Raw genomic sequence first — 24,418 nt, forward strand, 5'->3', positions numbered from 1 at the left:
TGTCACGGAAACCCTTAACAAAGAGTTGCAGTCTGTTTTGCAATGGGTCGCCAGTAAAAAACTGGTCCTGAACATCTCTAAAACTAAGAGCATTGTATTTGGTACAAATCATTCCCTAAGTTCTAAACCTCAGCTGTATCTGGTAATGAACAAGGTGAGGAGATTAAATTACTTGCCATTACCTTAGATTGTAAACTGTCATGGTCAAAACATATAGATTCAATGGTTGGGGAGATGGTCTGTCCGTAATGAAGAGATTATCTGCTTTTTTGACACCACACCACACCACAAAGCAAGTCCTGCAGGCTCTAGTTTAAATTATCTTGATTATTGTCATCACATGGTCAAGTGTTACAAGGAAAGACCTAGTTAAGCTGCAGCTGGTCCAGAACAGAGCAGAACATCTTGCTCTACATTGTAATCAGAGGGCGGATATAAACCTCTGCATTCCAGTCTCTCTTGGCTAAGAGTTGAGGAAAGACTGACTACGTTACTTGTTGTTATTATAAGAAACATTCATGTGTTGGAAATTCCAAATTGTTTGCATAGTCAACTTACACACATCACCAACACACACACTTACCCCACCAGACATGCCACCAGGGGTCTTTTCAGTCACCAGGTCCAGAACAAATTCAAGGAAACGTACACTATTATACAGAGTCATGATTGAATGGAACTCCCTTCCATCTTATATAGCACAAGTGAACAGAAAACCTGGTTTCAAAAAACAAATAAAGCAACACCTCACGGCACAATGCCTCTCCCCCATGTGACCTACTTGTTGTGTGTATGTACTGACATGTACGTGGAACTAATAGATACATTTAAAAACATGAACATGTAGTGTGTGTATGTAAATTGTAAAGTCTTTTGTCTGTAATGTATTTTTCATTATATATGGGACCCCAGTAAGACTAGCTGTCTCCATTAGCGTCGGCTAATGTGGATCCTAATAAATCAAATCAACCCTCCCGATCCTCATGTCAAACCCATTCCAACCTAATCACTGCTCCCTCCATCTCTCTATCCCCATAACCCATCATCATGGGTCCAGAAAAGTGACTTTGTGATTGAGTGAGTGAGGAAACAGCTGAGAAAGGAAATGAGAGGATGACTCTCTGACAACACAGAGAGATTGATGACAGAGGACATTTGATGACAAAATGGTGTAACAAGCATCAGGCTGCAGGCAGCCAGGCACGTTCCAGCTGCACAGGCATGGCTGCAGTAATCCGCTCTCACTGGGCTTTAGAAGGCAGGATTAAAACAAACGAGCTCTCTCACAGCTAGCACACTGTTTACAATCCTTCCATTCCATCATCATCATCATCGTCACCATCAGCGGCAGCAGCAGAATTCTCATCCACATCATCATCATCACTCAACATCTCTGTCTTCATCATCATCCTCATCATCCCTATCATTATCCCCCATCCCCATCTCACAAAGAGATCAAATGACCGAACCAGGGCCACTACATCCCGATCCACCAGAGAGATAAAATTACTGAACCAAGGCCACTACATCCCCATCCACCAGAGAGATAAAATGTCCGAACCAGGGCCACTACATCCCGATCCACCAGAGAGATAAAATTACTGAACCAAGGCCACTACATCCCCATCCACCAGAGAGATAAAATGACCGAACCAGGGCCACTACATCCCCATCCACCAGAGAGATAAAATGACCGAACCAGGGCCACTACATCCCGATCCACCAGAGAGATAAAATTACTGAACCAGGGCCACTACATCCCCATCCACCAGAGAGATAAAATTACCGAACCAGGGCCACTACATCCCCATCCACCAGAGAGATAAAATTACTGAACCAAGGCCACTACATCCCGATCCACCAGAGAGATAAAATGACCGAACCAGGGCCACTACATCCCCATCCACCAGAGAGATAAAATTACTGAACCAGGGCCACTACATCCCCATCCACCAGAACATGACTATTGTCAGAGGAACTAAAGCCATGAGGGCAGCTTGACCACATGGTCATGTGATGGATCTGACAAGTATTTTTTTTTACTCTTAGGCAACAATAGGATAGAATACACACACACACACACACACACACGTATGTGACAATAAAACATCTAAAACACAAACCACTTTAGGGCCTAGACATACAGTGACTGCTACTCTGTTGACATTTCACAAAACAAAATAAGTGACATGAGACTAACACGCGTGAAGCCAACTGCTGTTGACATTTCACAAGACCTAAAAGCACCAGTGACGAAAAATTGTTGACACCTCACCCAGACCCAAGACCCACTCTGCGGGACAAAATTCTGTTGACATTCCACACACACGCACACACACACACACACACACACACACACACACACACACACACACACACACACACACACACACACACACACACACACACACACACACACACACACACACACACACACACACACACACACACACACACACACACACACACACACACACACACACACACACACACACACACTGCATGCGTGCGTGATCACAGTGTGAGGGTAATACTGTGGAAAACAGGAGGGAAGTGCTGGTCCTCCTCTCTCCTCTCGATTTCATCCAGATACACACAAGGATATGTGTTGAACTTGTAATTATTTAGAGCGTCAAAAGCCACACTGGAAAAAGGAGAACATTCTCACACCATTAAGTTGAAATGAATGATAATGTAAACAAGTTCTGCATGCAAACATTTGTTTCTGTTCTCCACAGACCCGGGGAAGAGAGAGGCTGTCTTTGTATTGTGTTGTACAGTGTGTGGTTTTCATTTTGTTGTTGCCATTCATGCCTCTGACTGCTGACTGCTGGCTCTGAGCCCTGACCAGTCGGCTGTAAGATGCCTGCCTACACACTCTGCTGTGGTAACATTTAGGTTATCTAGTGAGGGGACTGAGAACAGTGTTTTCCTCTGGCGTGAGGGTAAATTTATAGCATTCCCTAAACTATTAATATAGTGTCAAAGTGTGTGTACGTGCACGTGTGCTTAAGATTTAGGATTTGTGTACGTGTGTGTGTCCGCATGGTGCACGTGTACTACGTGTGTGTCTACATGGTGCACGTGTACTACATGTGTGTGTGTCCGCATGGTGCACGTGTACTACGTGTGTGTGTGTGTCTAATTTTAAAGCCCAGCATCCAGGCTCAGTGTGTTAGTCTCGAAGCGGCCGGCTCCCCCCGAGGACAGCAGAGCACTTCCTGTTTGTAATGAGGCGCAAGCTGAAATGAGGCTGTAATAATGCTGCCTGGGGTGCAACGCCTCGCCCAGCCTCATACCCTGTCACGCACCACACAGCTCTGGGAGCATGATACGATCAATGGATATCTGCTCTCAGCACTGCCACCCTCCCAAGCCCCAGTTTAAACTGTACTGTGCTATTATAGTGAACAACAATGAACATCAAGCTTCCTAATATTGAGTTGCACCCCTTTTTGCCCTCAGAAGAGCCTCACTTCGTTAGGACATGGACTCTACAAGGTGTTGAAATCGTTACAGAGGGATGCTGGCTCTGTTGACTCCAATACTTCCCTCAGTTGTGTCAAGTGGTGGACCATTCTTGATACAGATGGGAAACTGTTGAGTGTGAAAAACCCAGCAGCATTGCAGTTCTTGACACACTCAAAGCGGTGCGCCTAGCACCTACTACCATACCCTGTTCAAAGGCACTTCAATATTTTGTCTTGCCCATTCACCCTCTGAACGGCACATATACACAATCCATGTTTCAATTATCTCAAGGCTTAAACATCCTTCTCTAACCTTTCTCCTCCCCTTCAGCTACAGTGATTGAAGTGGATTTAACAAGTGACATCAATAAGGGATCATAGCTTTCACCTGGTCAGTCTGTCATGGAAAGAGCAGGTGTTCCTAATGTTTTGTACACTCCGTGTACGTGGTCTCAAATGGGGATAAGACCTTTCATACTAACACCTGTGTTCTTAGAGTAGCATTATAACCATGCACTCAAATATACTGTACTTCTTTTGTAACTGTTGCACTAATGAGAGGAGAGCTGACAAGTAAGCATTTCATTGTACTGAGTATACTATTCTGTAACCTGTGAGTTTGACAAATAAACTTTGATTTGATTTGAGTAACACAACCCAAACAGTGGAAAGTGGGAACCCCACCAAAATAATAGAACTCACCATCCTGGGGAAGTAGTGTTCGTACACAAGCTGGCCACTGTATCTCAGCCAACATTTCCATTTTTCAAATTAGATAGATTTTACAACCCAGTACTAAAGTTTTTAGTAGGTAGTCAACCTATCAGACTTCAAGAGAAAGAAATAAACAGTGAGACTGGGAGACAGAGAGTCTTACAGTGGAATAAAGAAATCCTCTTAACACATTCACAAAAAGTCTGCCTCTATCTTTCTATCTCGCTCTCGCTGTCACACACACGCACACACACACGCACATGGCCAGTATGCTGTTTAGCCTGAGTCTCATTTCCTCTCCTTTGTGGCAAAACCTTTAATCCCTGACAGAGAGTAAGACGCAACCTGACATTTTCTTCAGGAACAAGACACACACACACACACACACACACACACACACACACACACACACACACACACACACACACACACACACACACACACACACACACAATACATTTTGTCTGCACAGAATGCTGTTTGTTGAATATGTCATGAATAACACACACATATTATACGGAAACACACACACACACACACACACACATACATATATACACACACACACACATATACACAATTGGTTCTAAAAGCAGTGAGGGCAAATTCACCCACTAAGACAGGACAACCTTTTAAAACACTAACATGGCTTTACACCTTTTTCTCCACGACAATGTCTGTTAGGCTCAGAATGGAATGCAGCCCAAAACCCCTTAATTTTGATTTATTTACCTCGGCAAGTCAGATAAGAACAAATTCTTATTTACAATGACGGCCTACCCCGGACGACACTGGGCCAATTGTGCGCCACCCTATGGGACTCCCAATCACGGCCGGATGTGATACAGCCTGGATTCGAACCAGGGACTGTAGTGAAGCCTCTTGCACTGAGATGCAGTGCCTTAGACTGCTGGGCCACTCTCCCTTTCAACTCATTGAGTAACAATAACATAAAAAAAAGCTTTATCTCAGATCCCAACTAACATATGGTATAAATATTTGGTGATTGGACGGATTCAGCCATCCTATTCCATCTAAACTGAGACCTTGACAACAAATAATCAAATAAACCACCCATAAACAATTGTTCTCTACATGAAAGTATCTCTGGGGAATAAAATCCCCAAACAAAGTAACACAAAGGACAGTAAACATCAGTCCTTGGTGTTTTATTTGGATTGTCTTTCCAGTGTTATTGAACTGTTGAATTAAATGTTTATTTAAAAATGAATGAATTACATTTTATTTCTGTGTCAAATCGCCAGTTGGCAAAACATCCCTTACGGGATTAATTGACAAATAACCAAACATTACATTATTCACGGCGATAATTCAATGATAATTCTTCTTCCGGTGTTCTCTGCAGTGCGCATCGCATAAAAAGTTTTTAAATTGATAAAAATCAATACATAATAATAAATAAGGTTATCCAAACAATAATTATATCCCTAGAGCAGTAAAAAATATACATACATATACACATAGATACAGTACATACATATACACATACATATACTGTTTGTTTATGCTGTAACTGTTGGCTCCTGGCACGCTCATTGGATTATGAATTATATGAATTGGCCATGCAGTATGCTAGTGGTCAAAGGAGACGTCATAAGTATAAGTACCCACCAAATCATAGCCAAGCTCAATATGATCCTAATCATCATTCAGCCACAGCCAGAGCCACAGCAGGGGTCAGACCCAAACAGAGACAGTCACATTATCCACTGTTAAACCCTCCTTCATTTCACAGATCCACCTCCCACGCGCGGCCTACACCGTGCCCCGGCCTACACCCTGCCCCCTCTCCCTCTCCTGGCCTACACCCTGCCCCCTCTCCCTCTCCTGGCCTACACCCTGCTCCCTCTCCCTCTCCTGGCCTACACCCTGCCCCCTCTCCCTCTGCCTCTCCTGGCCTACACCCTGCCCTGGCCTACACCCTGCTCCCTGCCCCGGCCTACACCTTGCCCCCTCTCCTGGCCTACACCCTGCCCCGGCCTATACCCTGCCCCCTCTCCCTCTCCTGGCCTACACCCTGCTCCCTCTCCCTCTCCTGGCCTACACCCTGCCCACGCCCTGCCCCCTCTCCTGGCCTACACCCTGCCCCAGCCTACACCCTGCCCCAGCCTACACCCTGCCCCAGCCTACACCCTGCCCCCTCTGCCTCTTCCGGCCTACACCCTGCCCCCTCTGCCTCTCCTGGCCTACACCCTGCCCCCTCTCCCTCTCCCGGCCTACACCCTGCCCACTCTCCCTCTCCCGGCCTACACCCTGCCCTCTCTCTCCCTCTCCTTCTCCTTCTCCCTCTCCTTCTCTCCCCCTCCCCAACCTCATCTACTGCCCACTAATCCACAGCACAGCTTAATCCTCCAAACCTGGCCACACACACAATCACACGTGTGAGCACGCACGCACGCACGCACGCACGCACGCACGCACGCACGCACGCACGCACGCACGCACGCACGCACACACACACACACACACACACACACACACACACACACACACACACACACACACACACACACACACACACACACACACACACACACACACACACACACACACACACACACACACACACACACACACACTCAAACTAGGATATTCCTAGCACATATTCCCACAGATAAAGAGCCACACTGGCGTGAGTAGTCATGCTCAATGATACACACTGAGAGGGAGAAGGTCTCAAGCCCCTAAGAGACCATCACACAGCAGGACACTCAATCCTCCTCAAGACACACACTCATTCATGCTCCCGATCAGAACTTTTACTGATCCATTACAGTGTTCCAATGTCGATTACCCCCTAAGAGAGCGTGTATTCAAGGTTTTGACAGATTAGGACCTTTCACAGACACACACACACACACACCTGTTAGTTTAGGTTTAATTCATGCTAGCATATTAATCACACACAGACATACCCCTCCCTGTTCAGTAATGTTATTGTGAGAGCAGACAAGGAAAGGCCATATGACGCAGGCTCCTCTGTCTTGATGCAACTGTCTGTCTGTCTGTCTGTTGTGCAAAGACACTGGAAAGTAGCTAACTCACGCCAACTCACACAACAGGTTCAAAGAAATCTAAAACCACATTTCCCAGAAAGACTTTAGATACCATAAACTATCTGCTTTAACGAAGACAGGAAGTTAACATGTCCCAATCACCTGAATCTCTACGGTTTCACAGTAGAAATCCTCAGATGATGATAATATAATTTTAGAAATATTTGACCTAACTACTGTACTAAGGGAAAACCAATCAGTGACTCAGTTCACTCTAGCTTTCACTTCAATAATAACCCTGATGGCGGAATCAGCGTCTTCCACTGTCGACACAATACTGCCTACTGCTTCTATACAAGTCATACACAAGAAACAAGAGGCGGTGACGCTGTACATTTCTCTCTCAAAATGTGTTCAAAACAGACTTATACCACAAGAAATTTACAACATCATTAAATGATATGATTTCCTTCCTGCTATTGTTTATTCTGACGAGAACTCAGAATAGTGAAAACCATCAAATAAAGGTTGGACATGAGATGCTGCTGACTAGAGACTTGGGGAGCGTTAATACTCTGTTTCCTCCATCTGTTTAGGGATCATGGGGATGTGTCTGGGCATGTGTCTTCCACTATAAATCATCTAAAGAGAACGGCCATCTTTTCACATTCTAACAGTTAGAGGCCTGACGATCAAATTGATTTGTAGTTTATTTCTAGAGACTGGCACGCCATTGGATATACAGTGCATGCTGGGAGATGGAATAGAACTGAGATAGATGGTCAATCTATCACACAAGTATACAGCTCTGGGTGTCAAAATGGAATTGAACAAGACATTTGACAGGCACCTGTTACATCTAGATAATTATAATCTGTTTTCTGATCACTGTTAAAGACTGTTGATTGACATATAAATGATCATAGAACTATCATTTTAATTCTAATTATAACTGCTCATTGTAAATGATTCTATTTCATCATTTTAAATTACTCGTTGCTGTTATGCTGCACTGCACACACAGTCTGTGTGTATGATTATATCAACACCATAAACAAACTAACAGGGTTTCTCATCTCCAAGCCCTCACTACTGTATGTGGAAGAGACTGGGTGTGACACATAGGACAGATGACCTCCAGAACAGACTAGCATAGCATACCGTTTATGTCAACAAAAGAAGCATGACACATTACCATATGGTGTCAGGAAACCCCTGACGCCATACAGGGTACAGAAGTAGAGAAGAGATTCAGAAACTCTTGGAGGACAATGGAATTAAATGAAAAACGTCTTTATTATTAAAAGTAGAACCAACGCGTTTCAGCCATAAAACAGTGCAATTCCTGAATGTACACTGATTCCGCAGACGTACTCTGATGAAGGTGTAACATGGTCCATCCATGACATGGTCAATTCAGTATTCAGTAGAAGAAAAAAAGAATCACAGAAATACAATAGACCATTTTCACTTCCTGAAGCCCAGCTATACTGTAGGATTGAATAGACTACTCACCAGGTCGTGGTTGGTGGAGTTGGAGTCGTCCTCAGGGAAGGGGATGTAAACAGCTAAGGCCACACAGTTGGCAAAAATAGAGAGCAGTATAAAGATATCAAAGGGTCTGAGGCACACGGTCAAGGAACAATGTTCACAGTACACAGTCAATACGTGAGCATAAATAGATAGAGCACATTGCAGTCATGTAAAGGCAGGGGGGAAATCCAGAAATTATCTTGGATCTTATGAAATTAAAAAAACAATGATCAAAGCAAACATGTTTAAATACAGCAACATCATAATTTTGATATATGGTAGGGAAATGACTCCTTATCATGGGATTGTCTTAATGCATCATCTTTAGAAAACACACTGGATACGTTCTGTGATGGCTGCTTTCAGAACTAAACTCAAATGAACTCTTTAGACTGTTTTCAGCTGGGGTCTGGTCTGATAGAGTGTTTTCACCTGGGGTCTGGTCTGATAGAGTGTTTTCAGCTGGGGTCTGGTCTGATAGAGTGTTTTCACCTGGGGTCTGGTCTGATAGAGTGTTTTCACCTGGGGTCTGGTCTGATAGACCAGACATAGTCCATCTGTAAACTACCCACCCAATTTACCTACCTCACCCCCCATACTGCTTTTATTTATTTACTTTTCTGCTCTTTTGCACACCAGTATCTCTTCTTGCACATGATCATCTGATGATTTATCACTCCAGTGTTAATCTGCTAAATTGTAATTATTCGATTTATTGCCTACCTCATGCCTTTTGCACACATTGTATATAGATTCTCTTTTTTTCTACCATGTTATTGACTTGTTTATTGTTTACTCCATGTGTAACTCTGTGTTGTCTGTTCACACTGCTATGCTTTATCTTGGCCAGGTCGCAGTTGCAAATGAGAACTTGTTCTCAACTAGCCTACCTGGTTAAATAAAGGTGAAATAAAAAATAAAAATAAAAAAATAGAGTGTTTTCAGCTGGGGTCTGGTCTGATAGAGTGTTTTCAGCTGGGGTCTGGTCTGATAGAATGTTTTCACCTGGGGTCTGGTCTGACAGAGTGTTTTCACCTGGGGTCTGGTCTGATAGTGTTTCCAGCTGGGGTCTGGTCTGATAGAGTGTTTTAAGCTGGGGTCTGGTCTGATAGAGTGTTTTCACCTGGGGTCTGGTCTGATAGAGTGTTTTCAGCTGGGGCCTGTCTGATAGAGTGTTTTCAGCTGGGGTCTGGTCTGATAGAGTGTTTTCACCTGGGGTCTGGTCTGATAGAGTGTTTTCACCTGGGGTCTGGTCTGATAGAGTGTTTTCACCTGGGGTCTGGTCTGATAGAGTGTTTTCAGCTGGGGTCTGGTCTGATAGAGTGTTTTCACCTGGGGTCTGGTCTGATAGAGTGTTTTCACCTGGGGTCTGGTCTGATAGAGTGTTTTCACCTGGGGTCTGGTCTGATAGAGTGTTTTCACCTGGGGTCTGGTCTGATAGAGTGTTTTCACCTGGGGTCTGGTCTGATAGAGTGTTTTCACCTGGGGTCTGGTCTGATAGAGTGTTTTCACCTGGGGTCTGGTCTGATAGAATGTTTCCACCTGGGGTCTGGTCTGACAGAGTGTTTTCACCTGGGGTCTGGTCTGACAGAGTGTTTTCACCTGGGGTCTGGTCTGACAGAGTGTTTTCAGCTGGGGTCTAGTCTGATAGAGTGTTTTCAGCTGAGAGTGTTTTAAGCTGGTGTCTGGTCTGATAGAGTGTTTTCAGCTGGGGTCTGGTCTGATAGAGTGTTTTCACCTGGGGTCTGGTCTGATAGAGTGTTTCCAGCTGGGGTCTGGTCTGATAGAGTGTTTTAAGCTGGGGTCTGGTCTGATAGAGTGTTTTCACCTGGGGTCTGGTCTGATAGAGTGTTTCCACCTGGGGTCTGGTCTGATAGAGTGTTTTCAGCTGGGGTCTGGTCTGATAGAGTGTTTTCAGCTGGGGTCTGGTCTGACAGAGTGTTTTCAGCTGGGGTCTGGTCTGATAGATTGTTTTCAGCTGGGGTCTGGTCTGATAGAGTGTTTTCAGCTGGGGTCTGGTCTGATAGAGTGTTTTCACCTGGGGTCTGGTCTGACAGATTGTTTTCAGCTGGGGTCTGGTCTGATAGAGTGTTTTAAGCTGGGGTCTGGTCTGATAGAGTGTTTTCACCTGGGGTCTGGTCTGATAGAGTGTTTTCAGCTGGGGTCTGGTCTGATAGAGTTTTTTCAGATGGGATCTGGTCTGATAGAGTGTTTTCACCTGGGGTCTGGTCTGATAGACCAGACATAGTCCATCTGTAAACTACCCACCCAATTTACCTACCTCACCCCCCATACTGCTTTTATTTATTTACTTTTCTGCTCTTTTGCACACCAGTATCTCTTCTTGCACATGATCATCTGATGATTTATCACTCCAGTGTTAATCTGCTAAATTGTAATTATTCGATTTATTGCCTACCTCATGCCTTTTGCACACATTGTATATAGATTCTCTTTTTTTCTACCATGTTATTGACTTGTTTATTGTTTACTCCATGTGTAACTCTGTGTTGTCTGTTCACACTGCTATGCTTTATCTTGGCCAGGTCGCAGTTGCAAATGAGAACTTGTTCTCAACTAGCCTACCTGGTTAAATAAAGGTGAAATAAAAAATAAAAATAAAAAAATAGAGTGTTTTCAGCTGGGGTCTGGTCTGATAGAGTGTTTTCAGCTGGGGTCTGGTCTGATAGAGTGTTTTCACCTGGGGTCTGGTCTGACAGAGTGTTTTCAGCTGGGGTCTGGTCTGATAGAGTGTTTTCACCTGGGGTCTGGTCTGATAGAGTGTTTTCACCTGGGGTCTGGTCTGATAGAGTGTTTTCACCTGGGGTCTGGTCTGATAGAGTGTTTTCACCTGGGGTCTGGTCTGATAGAGTGTTTTCACCTGGGGTCTGGTCTGATAGAGTGTTTTCACCTGGGGTCTGGTCTGATAGAGTGTTTTCACCTGGGGTCTGGTCTGATAGAGTGTTTCCACCTGGGGTCTGGTCTGACAGAGTGTTTTCACCTGGGGTCTGGTCTGACAGAGTGTTTTCACCTGGGGTCTGGTCTGACAGAGTGTTTTCAGCTGGGGTCTAGTCTGATAGAGTGTTTTCAGCTGAGAGTGTTTTAAGCTGGTGTCTGGTCTGATAGAGTGTTTTCAGCTGGGGTCTGGTCTGATAGAGTGTTTTCACCTGGGGTCTGGTCTGATAGAGTGTTTCCAGCTGGGGTCTGGTCTGATAGAGTGTTTTAAGCTGGGGTCTGGTCTGATAGAGTGTTTTCAGCTGGGGTCTGGTCTGACAGAGTGTTTTCAGCTGGGGTCTGGTCTGATAGATTGTTTTCAGCTGGGGTCTGGTCTGATAGAGTGTTTTCAGCTGGGGTCTGGTCTGATAGAGTGTTTTCACCTGGGGTCTGGTCTGACAGATTGTTTTCAGCTGGGGTCTGGTCTGATAGAGTGTTTTAAGCTGGGGTCTGGTCTGATAGAGTGTTTTCACCTGGGGTCTGGTCTGATAGAGTGTTTTCAGCTGGGGTCTGGTCTGATAGAGTTTTTTCAGATGGGATCTGGTCTGATAGAGTGTTTTCACCTGGGGTCTGGTCTGATAGACCAGACATAGTCCATCTGTAAACTACCCACCCAATTTACCTACCTCACCCCCCATACTGCTTTTATTTATTTACTTTTCTGCTCTTTTGCACACCAGTATCTCTTCTTGCACATGATCATCTGATGATTTATCACTCCAGTGTTAATCTGCTAAATTGTAATTATTCGATTTATTGCCTACCTCATGCCTTTTGCACACATTGTATATAGATTCTCTTTTTTTCTACCATGTTATTGACTTGTTTATTGTTTACTCCATGTGTAACTCTGTGTTGTCTGTTCACACTGCTATGCTTTATCTTGGCCAGGTCGCAGTTGCAAATGAGAACTTGTTCTCAACTAGCCTACCTGGTTAAATAAAGGTGAAATAAAAAATAAAAATAAAAAAATAGAGTGTTTTCAGCTGGGGTCTGGTCTGATAGAGTGTTTTCAGCTGGGGTCTGGTCTGATAGAGTGTTTTCACCTGGGGTCTGGTCTGACAGAGTGTTTTCACCTGGGGTCTGGTCTGATAGTGTTTCCAGCTGGGGTCTGGTCTGATAGAGTGTTTTAAGCTGGGGTCTGGTCTGATAGAGTGTTTTCACCTGGGGTCTGGTCTGATAGAGTGTTTTCAGCTGGGGCCTGTCTGATAGAGTGTTTTCAGCTGGGGTCTGGTCTGATAGAGTGTTTTCACCTGGGGTCTGGTCTGATAGAGTGTTTTCACCTGGGGTCTGGTCTGATAGAGTGTTTTCACCTGCGGTCTGGTCTGATAGAGTGTTTTCAGCTGGGGTCTGGTCTGATAGAGTGTTTTCACCTGGGGTCTGGTCTGATAGAGTGTTTTCACCTGGGGTCTGGTCTGATAGAGTGTTTTCACCTGGGGTCTGGTCTGATAGAGTGTTTTCACCTGGGGTCTGGTCTGATAGAGTGTTTTCACCTGGGGTCTGGTCTGATAGAGTGTTTTCACCTGGGGTCTGGTCTGATAGAGTGTTTTCACCTGGGGTCTGGTCTGATAGAGTGTTTCCACCTGGGGTCTGGTCTGACAGAGTGTTTCCAGCTGGGGTCTGGTCTGATAGAGTGTTTTAAGCTGGGGTCTGGTCTGATAGAGTGTTTTCAGCTGGGGTCTGGTCTGACAGAGTGTTTTCAGCTGGGGTCTGGTCTGATAGATTGTTTTCAGCTGGGGTCTGGTCTGATAGAGTGTTTTCACCTGGGGTCTGGTCTGACAGATTGTTTTCAGCTGGGGTCTGGTCTGATAGAGTGTTTTAAGCTGGGGTCTGGTCTGATAGAGTGTTTTCACCTGGGGTCTGGTCTGATAGAGTGTTTTCAGCTGGGGTCTGGTCTGATAGAGTTTTTTCAGATGGGATCTGGTCTGATAGAGTGTTTTCACCTGGGGTCTGGTCTGATAGACCAGACATAGTCCATCTGTAAACTACCCACCCAATTTACCTACCTCACCCCCCATACTGCTTTTATTTATTTACTTTTCTGCTCTTTTGCACACCAGTATCTCTTCTTGCACATGATCATCTGATGATTTATCACTCCAGTGTTAATCTGCTAAATTGTAATTATTCGATTTATTGCCTACCTCATGCCTTTTGCACACATTGTATATAGATTCTCTTTTTTTCTACCATGTTATTGACTTGTTTATTGTTTACTCCATGTGTAACTCTGTGTTGTCTGTTCACACTGCTATGCTTTATCTTGGCCAGGTCGCAGTTGCAAATGAGAACTTGTTCTCAACTAGCCTACCTGGTTAAATAAAGGTGAAATAAAAAATAAAAATAAAAAAATAGAGTGTTTTCAGCTGGGGTCTGGTCTGATAGAGTGTTTTCAGCTGGGGTCTGGTCTGATAGAGTGTTTTCACCTGGGGTCTGGTCTGACAGAGTGTTTTCACCTGGGGTCTGGTCTGATAGTGTTTCCAGCTGGGGTCTGGTCTGATAGAGTGTTTTAAGCTGGGGTCTGGTCTGATAGAGTGTTTTCACCTGGGGTCTGGTCTGATAGAGTGTTTTCAGCTGGGGCCTGTCTGATAGAGTGTTTTCAGCTGGGGTCTGGTCTGATAGAGTGTTTTCACCTGGGGTCTGGTCTGATAGAGTGTTTTCACCTGGGGTCTGGTCTGATAGAGTGTTTTCACCTGCGGTCTGGTCTGATAGAGTGTTTTCAGCTGGGGTCTGGTCTGATAGAGTGTTTTCACCTGGGGTCTGGTCTGATAGAGTGTTTTCACCTGGGGTCTGGTCTGATAGAGTGTTTTCACCTGGGGTCTGGTCTGATAGAGTGTTTTCACCTGGGGTCTGGTCTGATAGAGTGTTTTCACCTGGGGTCTGGTCTGATAGAGTGTTTTCACCTGGGGTCTGGTCTGATAGAGTGTTTCCACCTGGGGTCTGGTCTGACAGAGTGTTTTCACCTGGGGTCTGGTCTGATAGAGTGTTTTCACCTGGGGTCTGGTCTGATAGAGTGTTTTCACCTGGGGTCTGGTCTGATAGAGTGTTTCCACCTGGGGTCTGGTCTGACAGAGTGTTTTCACCTGGGGTCTGGTCTGACAGAGTGTTTTCACCTGGGGTCTGGTCTGACAGAGTGTTTTCAGCTGGGGTCTAGTCTGATAGAGTGTTTTCAGCTGAGAGTGTTTTAAGCTGGTGTCTGGTCTGATAGAGTGTTTTCAGCTGGGGTCTGGTCTGATAGAGTGTTTTCACCTGGGGTCTGGTCTGATAGAGTGTTTCCAGCTGGGGTCTGGTCTGATAGAGTGTTTTAAGCTGGGGTCTGGTCTGATAGAGTGTTTTCACCTGGGGTCTGGTCTGATAGAGTGTTTCCACCTGGGGTCTGGTCTGATAGAGTGTTTTCAGCTGGGGTCTGGTCTGATAGAGTGTTTTCAGCTGGGGTCTGGTCTGACAGAGTGTTTTCAGCTGGGGTCTGGTCTGATAGATTGTTTTCAGCTGGGGTCTGGTCTGATAGAGTGTTTTCAGCTGGGGTCTGGTCTGATAGAGTGTTTTCACCTGGGGTCTGGTCTGACAGATTGTTTTCAGCTGGGGTCTGGTCTGATAGAGTGTTTTAAGCTGGGGTCTGGTCTGATAGAGTGTTTTCACCTGGGGTCTGGTCTGATAGAGTGTTTTCAGCTGGGGTCTGGTCTGATAGAGTTTTTTCAGATGGGATCTGGTCTGATAGAGTGTTTTCACCTGGGGTCTGGTCTGATAGAGTGTTTTCAGATGGGATCTGGTCTGATAGAGTGTTTTCAGCTGAAGAAGAGAAAATACTTACTATGGAGACTGCAACCTAAATGATTTTGTTACTGAATTTGTTTGTTTGTTGCTTGGAAGGGGGCCTGACGCTAACTATCGGGAGATGAAACGTGCCATAATTACTATTATGAACTGCTTTCGCCTGTAAACTAACAGACCAACATCAACAGGTGTTTTCCATGTGTGGACACAGAGTCCCTGTATATCTCCATTGAGAGCCCCAGAAAGGATACTTCCACTCCACCAGGCTGATGCAGGCTCTGCGGATGGGGTTGTTGAGGGTGAGGCAGAACAGGGCCCTGGGCGGCCTGCTGTTGGTGGAGCCGCCCTGCTTCTTGCTCTTGGCGTACTGTTGCCTCTTCCTCTGTGACAATGAGCCTACCGGTGCAGGCGTGGCCCCAGGGACAGAGTTGCGGGCGCTCATGCTCTGGGAGACGTCGCCCTGGGAGTTACGAGCAGCATGGATCTCGGCCTGCCAGGAGATAGTGCCAGTCTGGGGGCAGGACTCGGGCTGGGAGGGGTTTTCTGACCAGAGGGCCGGCGTATCACCAGGGGGAGGGGCTCTGGTGCTGCTGGCATATTGTGCCCCTGAGGAGAGAATGATAAGGGGGAGAGTGAGAGAGGGGGGGGGGGGGGGAAGAGAGGGGGGGTGAGCAGAGAAAGGTGTAAGCCAGAGAGTAAGGGGAAGGTGAAGGTGAGAGAATGGTGAGAGAACCAGGGGAAAGAGAGAGGAAGGGAGAGAGGCATCAATATAAACTGTGTGACATTCAGTGACAGTGACCTCACCAGTCGATCTGTCTATGCAGTGAATTTCAGAGCTCCAAACCTGCAGAACCCTCCTCTAGCCATGCTTTTAACCAACAAGTCGCCATGTGACACATAAATATCGAAATGAACCATTTAACGCCATTTGTTTTCATGCAGATCACAGAGAGACATTACAATGCCCACAAGTGTAGCGATTGTGCTTAATTTAGTATGTACGCCTAGTTATTGTTGTATCTAATTCTTCATTTAAATTTTGTTTTTATCTCTAACCACTAAATGTTATTTATATCCCCAAACATGAATTTTGAGGTGAGCTAATCAGAATGGCAAGCTGTAATCAAAGCAATGAAATCCTTGGACAGGATAGTGATGTTGTTATTGTTTGATTGGGGGGGGGGGGAAGCTGAACAGGGAGCATTCCCTTGACAACTAAGGAAAACACCAAGGATACAAGGGAAGGCTGGTCAGTGCTCTGTACACCATATGGATGCTACATAAAAGACAAAATGATGGAAAAAATGAAAATAATGTGGGGGAAAAACAATTATTTCTGTTGTCACATACTGTGAAATGTTTTACATAATCCTAACAACAAATTAATAATCCAACATCTGTCGTGGATGCATGTACACAAACTGTTGATGCAAAACTGAGTCAGTCTAGATTATTTTAAATAACATTCAATCGTAGAAAACTGCTGTAGACTAACAGTGAAATTCTTAAATACGGGTCCCTTTCCAACAATGCAGAGTAAAGATAAAGATTAAAATAACAAAATATCAAATGTACTGACAAATACAACTTCATCTACAGAATTCCACCGTTTCCTCTCAACTAGACTAGAATTCATAGTCCAAATATCCATCAAATGAATCCACAAATAAACCTACCTTTTCTTACGACTAAGTTTAAGGTACAGCTGATTTTTCAAATATATTACTGAGACATCAGTGAAGTATACTGCTAATAAAAAACAAGAACATTTGAGACGTTCTCAGCACAAAACAAATGGAAAGCATAGGACTCCAGGTCACACCAGACACATGCGATAACACCGATACAAGACTATAGAAAAGCGCACGAGCTTCTTCCCAACAGCGCAGCGCTCCAGAGACGAATTAGTCAAAAGCATCATAGGGATGTATTTACCTTCGGGCTGTTGCTCTGATTTTTGCATTATCTTATCCACATTGAAACTCCGTTCTAAACCCAACACAATAGAAGTGGAATAATAGCCTAAACGTTAAATCAAAATTATTTTACTACATTTAATAAAGTACACAGAACCTCAGAGATTTAGCCTACCACAAACATCCTTGAAATGCAACATCCGGGTGTTTCACATGATGGATCGTAGCTGGCTAAAATACAGACGCCTACATTCTTTCCTGGATCAGTGGTCCATACAAGTCCATTTGATTGTTGATAGTTTTTTGTTTAGCCTACTGAAGCAACATGGCAACAGCATTCTCTCAAGAACGAAGCGAAGATGTGATTTTGGACCCTGTGTCCAAGGTGTGCAAAGTGGCACTGTTCACTCTCTCATGGGCACGATTGGCATCCCATGCTAATCCGTTTAAAGACAGCATTTATACTATAGAATAGCCTTCTACTGTACTCTGCCAGGGATGTGTGCTGTAAATAAGTCGGATTCGGAGTTGGGCCAATGCCAATTAATTAAAATGACATAGTCACCATTGACCGACCTGACTTTCCTTTCCAACTAGGGCGACTGTCTCGAGACGAACAATCCAATATAAGCCATCCATAGCCTAATAACATATACAATTAACCCTAATATATCAAACGAATAAGTCTAACTAATAAATGATGGCACTAACATTACTGTGACAGCGATGTAATAACTTTATTAAACATGTGTAGGTTTAAGGTTAATCAATTTGTTGCTCAATAACTTCCCAGGGCAATCACAGAGGCAAATGTGCCTGTGGTAAATTACGCACACACACAAGTCGTCGCACCACACACACAGACACGTACACCCACATGCACACACGAACACACACACACGATTATGAAACATGCATGATTTAGGATTAATAAGAGTCACTAACTGACAATAAATGTGTTATGAGCTTGATACAAATGTATTTCTATAACCCAAAAACGAATCACCTTTTGCTCGTGTTTAGGCTATAGCTTAAGGCAACTCTATGACGCTCTAAAAATTAAATTATTATTTCTCTCTCTCACATAATTAAATTCCCTGCATGGATATGTCAGACATGAAGACCTGCTGTTCACACCTTTCAAAGTTCACATTTAACAGGTTACATTTCACCATTCTGTCACTCTCGTTCTATCACTTGGTTTTCAAGAGTTGTCTTTCAAGAGGCTATAGCATTGTAAAACTTAAAAGTAATATAAACTCAATACTTTTCAGCCTAAAAAAACTAAAAAGTATTGTAATGACCTGACTAGATCATAAAAGAACAACTGTCCAGACAGAGGATTGAGTTTACGAATGGACGGTTTATTAAACCAACTTTACACAGGCTACTGTTTGGCCGTAGCCCACGCCAAATAAGTGAAAGATAACACACAAGCCAATCGTGACCTTCTCTTGTGGAGCCCAGACGTAAGAGAAAGAACAAAGGCAAAACCTGGTCTTAACTTCCAATGCTCCATCCCCCTGCCCAACCCCCCTCCACGCCACTCCGCCAACCACCAGGATGCCCGGCATCAGAACATTCCAGGCATTCCCGTGATTGGCAGATAGCAGGTTGACTGACATGTCGGACCCCGCGAACACAACCACCTACTAGCCTAACACATAACACACAGCTGTCTGTGCGGGTCGCTACAGTATTATTATACACAGCTGGCTCTTAAAATCCTCCTCCAAATAGGCCTGGGGTGACATAAATCTGTCACATCTATTCCATTCTCAAATAACATGAATATAGTAACGCACGCTCGTGGGGAGGACATCAGCTTTATGCACATACACAGTAGCCCTATATTACTTTAAATTAGCTCGTAGGTTAGACGTACACTTTACTCATGCATTGTTGGCTGTTTTCTCTAACGGTGCCGGACGTCAGCAAGAGGTCGTTAGGCAACATACATTGCGTAAACGTCTATCCCCATGAGGGACACACTCTTTTCACGTCACTTCGATAGTAATTTTCGCTAACCCTAAACCCTTTCCTAACCGTAACCTCCTAACCTGATACGCTAATTATCCTAACCTGCTGCGTAAATTCTCATAACCTGCTACTAAAAAGTCACTTTGTTATCGAAGTGGCGTGAAAAGATTGTTTCCCTTTCCCATTACTTACCCCGGTGTCTTCGAACCCCGACAGTGAACGCCATATCATCTCCCTCTTCTTTGAGGCCACTCGACGCCGTTTAGTGTACACATTCTACAACGAATCAACAGGTAATGTATGTGTATTGAAAGTACGACAGTAAGAAAGTAAGTAGTAAGTAAATTGCCTTGCACGAGCCTTGGTTTGTGTGAGCCGGAATTGCTCATAGGAGCAAGAGCCTATCTCCCGTTTCAATGTATGTAGCGTGAGGCAGTTTGATGTACAGGTACACCCCCTGGACAGGACGCTAGCCTTTCGCAGGGCCTGTGTTGGAAGGTTACCGGTTATTGGATTAGCCTACATCTACCTGCAGCCGGATAACTGTTTCACAACAGCTATAATCCCTCAATTATAATCCCTATGTTCCTCACTGAAGCAAATGATGTTGTTGGCCTAACTGGCATTATAGACTACTTCAGCAAACTAATGAAATAGTTTCAATATCAATTTCATATGCTGGCCTAGTATATGGCCTATGGTTTTGGACGCCCATGTCACTCATTTATCACTAATAACGGTATACCTATTTACAGATCAGGTTGGCCTATCTATTTTACTGAGAGTAGCCTTTGCCCAACCTCGCATTGGTGTTTAGTTAATTGTTTTAACTGTCTTCCCTATGCTAAAAGAGGCGTTAGATTTCACATGGTTGAGTGTCACCTGTAGCTCCAAATTACAAAAGTGTCGCCACACGGATTATGGGTGTCGTTGAAATATATTGCAGCAATGCCACCGTGTGGTGATTAGTAAATAATACAGTCTTCATAGGACTTGGCCCTGAGGGAAAAATAACATTTATACTTTTAATTTTAAGAACAAATTCTTATTTGGAACAGTGGCAGTGACAGATTTGTACCTTGTCAGCTGGGGAATTCGACCCAGCAACCTTTTGGTTACTGGCCCAAAACTCTAACCACTAGGCTACCTGCCGCCGCTGTCCGAAATAAACACTTCGACCCTAACACTTTTCCTAGATCTGAAAGAAATGTATGAATTTGGTTGGTGTAGTCATTATTTTCATCTGACAGCAGGATAGGTGGTGTTTTTTAATCATTGTTTGTGAAAAATGATTGCAGTATGATGCCTCAACACTCACTATCCGTCAATGTTGCTTTGTTTTGTTATTTTTGTTATTTATTTTATTATTTTGAATTATGTTTATTTAATTTGATCCCTTAGGTCCTCGGGTGTGGTGGGATTGGGGTGTAACTTCATTTTGTATGTATGTATGTATGTATGTATGTATGTATGTATGTATGTATGTATGTATGTTTGCTGACAATTATTATTTCTAATTAAAACCAGTGGTGTTAAAAGTACCTAATTTTTATACTTGAGTAAAAGTAAAGATACCTTATTAGAAAATGACCAAAAAAAATGAAAGTCACCCAGTAAAATACTACTACTAGTCTAAAAGTATGTGGTTTTAAATATACTTAAGTATCAAAAGTAAATGTAATTGCTAAAAGTGCAAATAGTCTGGGTAGCCATTTGATTAGATGTTCAGGAGTCTTATGTTTTGGGGGTAGAAGCTGTTTAGAAGCCTCTTGGACCTAGACTTGGCGCTCAGGTACCGCTTGCCGTGCGGTAGCAGAGAGAACAGTCTATGACTAGGGTGGCTGGAGTCTGACAATTTTTAGGGCCTTCCTCTGACACCGCCTGGTATAGAGGTCCTGGATGGCAGGAAGCTTGGCCCCAGTGATGCACTGGGCCGTACGCACTACCCTCTCTAGTGCCTTGTTGTCGGAGGCCAAGCAGTTTCCCTACCAGGCAGTGATGTAACCCGTTAGGATGCTCTTGATGGTGCAGCTGTAGAACCTTTTGAGGATCTGAGGACCCATGCCAAGTCTTTTCAGTCTCCTGAGGGGGAATATGTTTTATCATGCCCTCTTCACAACTGTCTTGGTGTGCTTGGACCATGTTAGTTTGTTGGTGATGTGGACGCCAAGGAACTTGAAGCTCTCAACCTGCTCCACTACAACCCTGTCGATGAGAATTGGGGCGTGCTCGGTCCTCCTTTTCCTGTAGCCCACAATCATCTCCTTTGTCTTGATCACGTTGAGGGAGAGGTTGTTGTCCTTGCATCACACGGTCAGGTATCTGACCTCCCTGTAGACTGTCTCATCGTTGTCGGTGATCAGGCCTACCACTGTTGTGTTATCTGCAAACTTAATGATGGTGCAGTCATGACTGAACAGGGAGTACAGAAGGGGACTGAGCACGCACCCCTGAGGGGCCCCGTATTGAGGATCAGTGTGGCGGATGTGTTGTTACCTACCCTTACCACCTGGGGGCGGCCCGTCAGGAAGTCCAGGATCCAGTTGCAGAGGGAGGTGTTTAGTCCCAGGGTCCTTAGCTTAGTGATGAGCTTTGAGGGAACTATGGTGTTGAACACTGAGCTGTAGTCAATAACTAGCATTCACATGTAGGTGTTCCTTTTGTCCTAGTGTGAAAGGGGAGTGTGGAGTGCAATAGAGATTGCATCATCTTTGGATCTGTTGGGGCGGTATGCAAATTGGAGTGGGTCTAGGGTTTCTGGGATAATGGTGTTGGATGTGAGCCATGACCAGCCTTTCAATGCTACAGATGTGAGCTACATGGCTACAGATGTGAGTGCCATGGGTCGGTAGTAATTTAGGCAGGTTATCTTAGTGTTCTTGGGCACAGAGACTATGGTGGTCTGCTTGAAACATGTTGGTATTACAGACTCAGACCGGGAGAGGTTGAAAATGTCAGTGAAGACACTTGCCAGTTGGTCAGCGCATGCTCAGAGTATACATCCTGGCCTTGTGAAAGTTATTCACATCGGCTGCAGAGAGCGTGATTACACAGTCGTCCGGAACAGCTGATGCTCTCATGCATGTTTCAGTGTTACTTGCCTCGAAGCGAGCATAGAAGTAATTTAGCTCCTCTGGTAGGCTCGTGTCACTGGGCAGCTCTCGGCCGTGCTTCTCTTTATAGTCTGTAATAGTTTGCAAGCCCTGCCACGTCCGACGAGCATCGGAGCCGGTGTAGTACAATTTGATCTTAGTCCTGTATTGATTCTTTGCCTGTTTGATGGTTCGGCATAGCAGGATTTCTTATAAGATTCCGGAATAGAGTCCCACTCCTTGAAATCGGCAGCTCTACCCTTTAGCTCAGTTGCCTGTAATCCATGCCATCTAGTTGGGGTATGTACGTACGCCACTGTGGGTATAACGTCATCAATGCACTTATTGATGAAGCCAGTGACTGATGTGGTGTACTCCTCAATGCCATCGGAAGAATCCTGGAACATATTCCAGTCTGTGCTAGCAAAACAGTCCTGTAGCTTAGCATCTGCTTCATCTGACCACTTTATTGACCAAGTCACTGGTGCTTCCTGCTTTAATTTTTGCCTGCATCATAAGATACTCTACCTCAGGCAAGCAAAACCTTGAGACTTACTTAAATATCATGCACCAGCTGTTGTTTACAAATATACATAGACCCTCACCCCTTATCTTACCAGAGGCTGCTGTTCTATCCTGCCGATACAGTGTATAACCCGCCAGCTGTGTGTTATTCATGTCGTCGTTCAGCCACGACTCGGTGAAACATAAGATATAAAAAAAAAATGTCCCGTTGGTAGAACATACGTGCTTTTAGTTCTTCCAATTTATTATCCAGAGATTGTACATTGGCCAATAGGACCAATGTCAAAGGCAGATTAGCCACTAGTCGTCGGATCCTCACAAGGTACCCCGATCTCCTTCCGCGATATCTCTTCCGTCTCTTTCTCTTGCAAATGGGTGTCTGGAGTAAATTCCTCTCATTCAAATTATTAAAGAAAAATGATTCATCCAATTCAAAGTGAGTAATTGCTGTTCTGATGTCCAGAAGCTTTTTTCGGTCACACGAGACGGTAGCAGCAACTTTATGTACAAAATAAGTTACACACAATGCGAAAAAACAAACAAAATAGCAAGGTTGGTTAAGAGCCAATAAAACGGCAGCCATCCTCTCCGGCCCCCAGTAGTGATGACCTGCGATGTTCTCTTGATAAGTGTGTGAATTAGACAGTTTTCCTGTCCTGCTTTGCATTCAAAATGTAATGAGTACTTTTGTGTGTCAGGGAAAATGTATGGAGTAAAAACGACATAATTTTCTTTAGGATTGTAGTGAAGTAAAAGTTGTCAAAAATATAAACAGTAAAGCAAAGATACCTCCAAAAAACTACTTTAGTAGTACTTTCAAGTATTTTTTTGTACTTTACACCACTGATTGAAACACAATTTGATCACAAAAAAAATGGAATATATTTTTATTCATTACGTTGTTTGCCATGGGGCGGAGAGAATATATTTTGCAATTGTATAACTAATTTCCAAAAATTCAACACATTTTTCCATAGGGTGGAGGCAAATGTTGGCAGTTTTTAATATGATAACTAATGATCAATGGGCCCCACCCTGGTTGGTAATTCGACCATGCTTACTACAAGTTTAGATAGCTGGCTGCTAGACTCATTTTGCAATCCCCCCAAAATTTTGCTGACATGGGCTGATGCACAACCAAATTTAGAAATTACACCTTGTGTATTCTATTATTCCAACTCAATAGTAAATTGAGACCCCGACTGAAGGGGGGCCACGGACCGCCAGTTTCCCATCCCTGGCCTACATGGATAGACAGGCCATAGCAAAATAGCAACCTCTAAAATTCATTGTAACCTACTCGTGAACAAGCAATAATTATTCACTTCAAATAATTGTGAAACAAAAAGTGAGGCGGAACGATAAGACATTCGGTCCATGACTACCGACGTGCACCACCCGCG

At 44.2% G+C, this 24,418-nt stretch overlaps 1 protein-coding gene across 1 annotated transcript in view; it reads right to left on the minus strand.

Annotated features, from left to right (window-relative positions):
* Nucleotides 1-17,536, minus strand: part of LOC139542729 (voltage-dependent L-type calcium channel subunit alpha-1D-like) — a 197,898-nt gene extending 180,362 nt beyond the window's left edge. Inside the window, exons 1-3 of the mRNA XM_071348510.1 lie at nt 17,438-17,536; nt 15,754-16,108; nt 8,717-8,822 (exon numbers count right to left, since the gene is read on the minus strand). Of these exons, the coding sequence (XP_071204611.1) occupies nt 8,717-8,822; nt 15,754-16,108; nt 17,438-17,465 (489 nt within the window). The 5' untranslated portion in view covers nt 17,466-17,536. The remainder of the gene's footprint in view (nt 1-8,716; nt 8,823-15,753; nt 16,109-17,437) is intronic.
* Nucleotides 17,537-24,418: the final 6,882 nt, after the last annotated feature.

The sequence above is a fragment of the Salvelinus alpinus genome, chromosome 17 (assembly GCF_045679555.1).
Source record: "Salvelinus alpinus chromosome 17, SLU_Salpinus.1, whole genome shotgun sequence".
NCBI classification, from domain to species: Eukaryota; Metazoa; Chordata; class Actinopteri; order Salmoniformes; family Salmonidae; genus Salvelinus; species Salvelinus alpinus.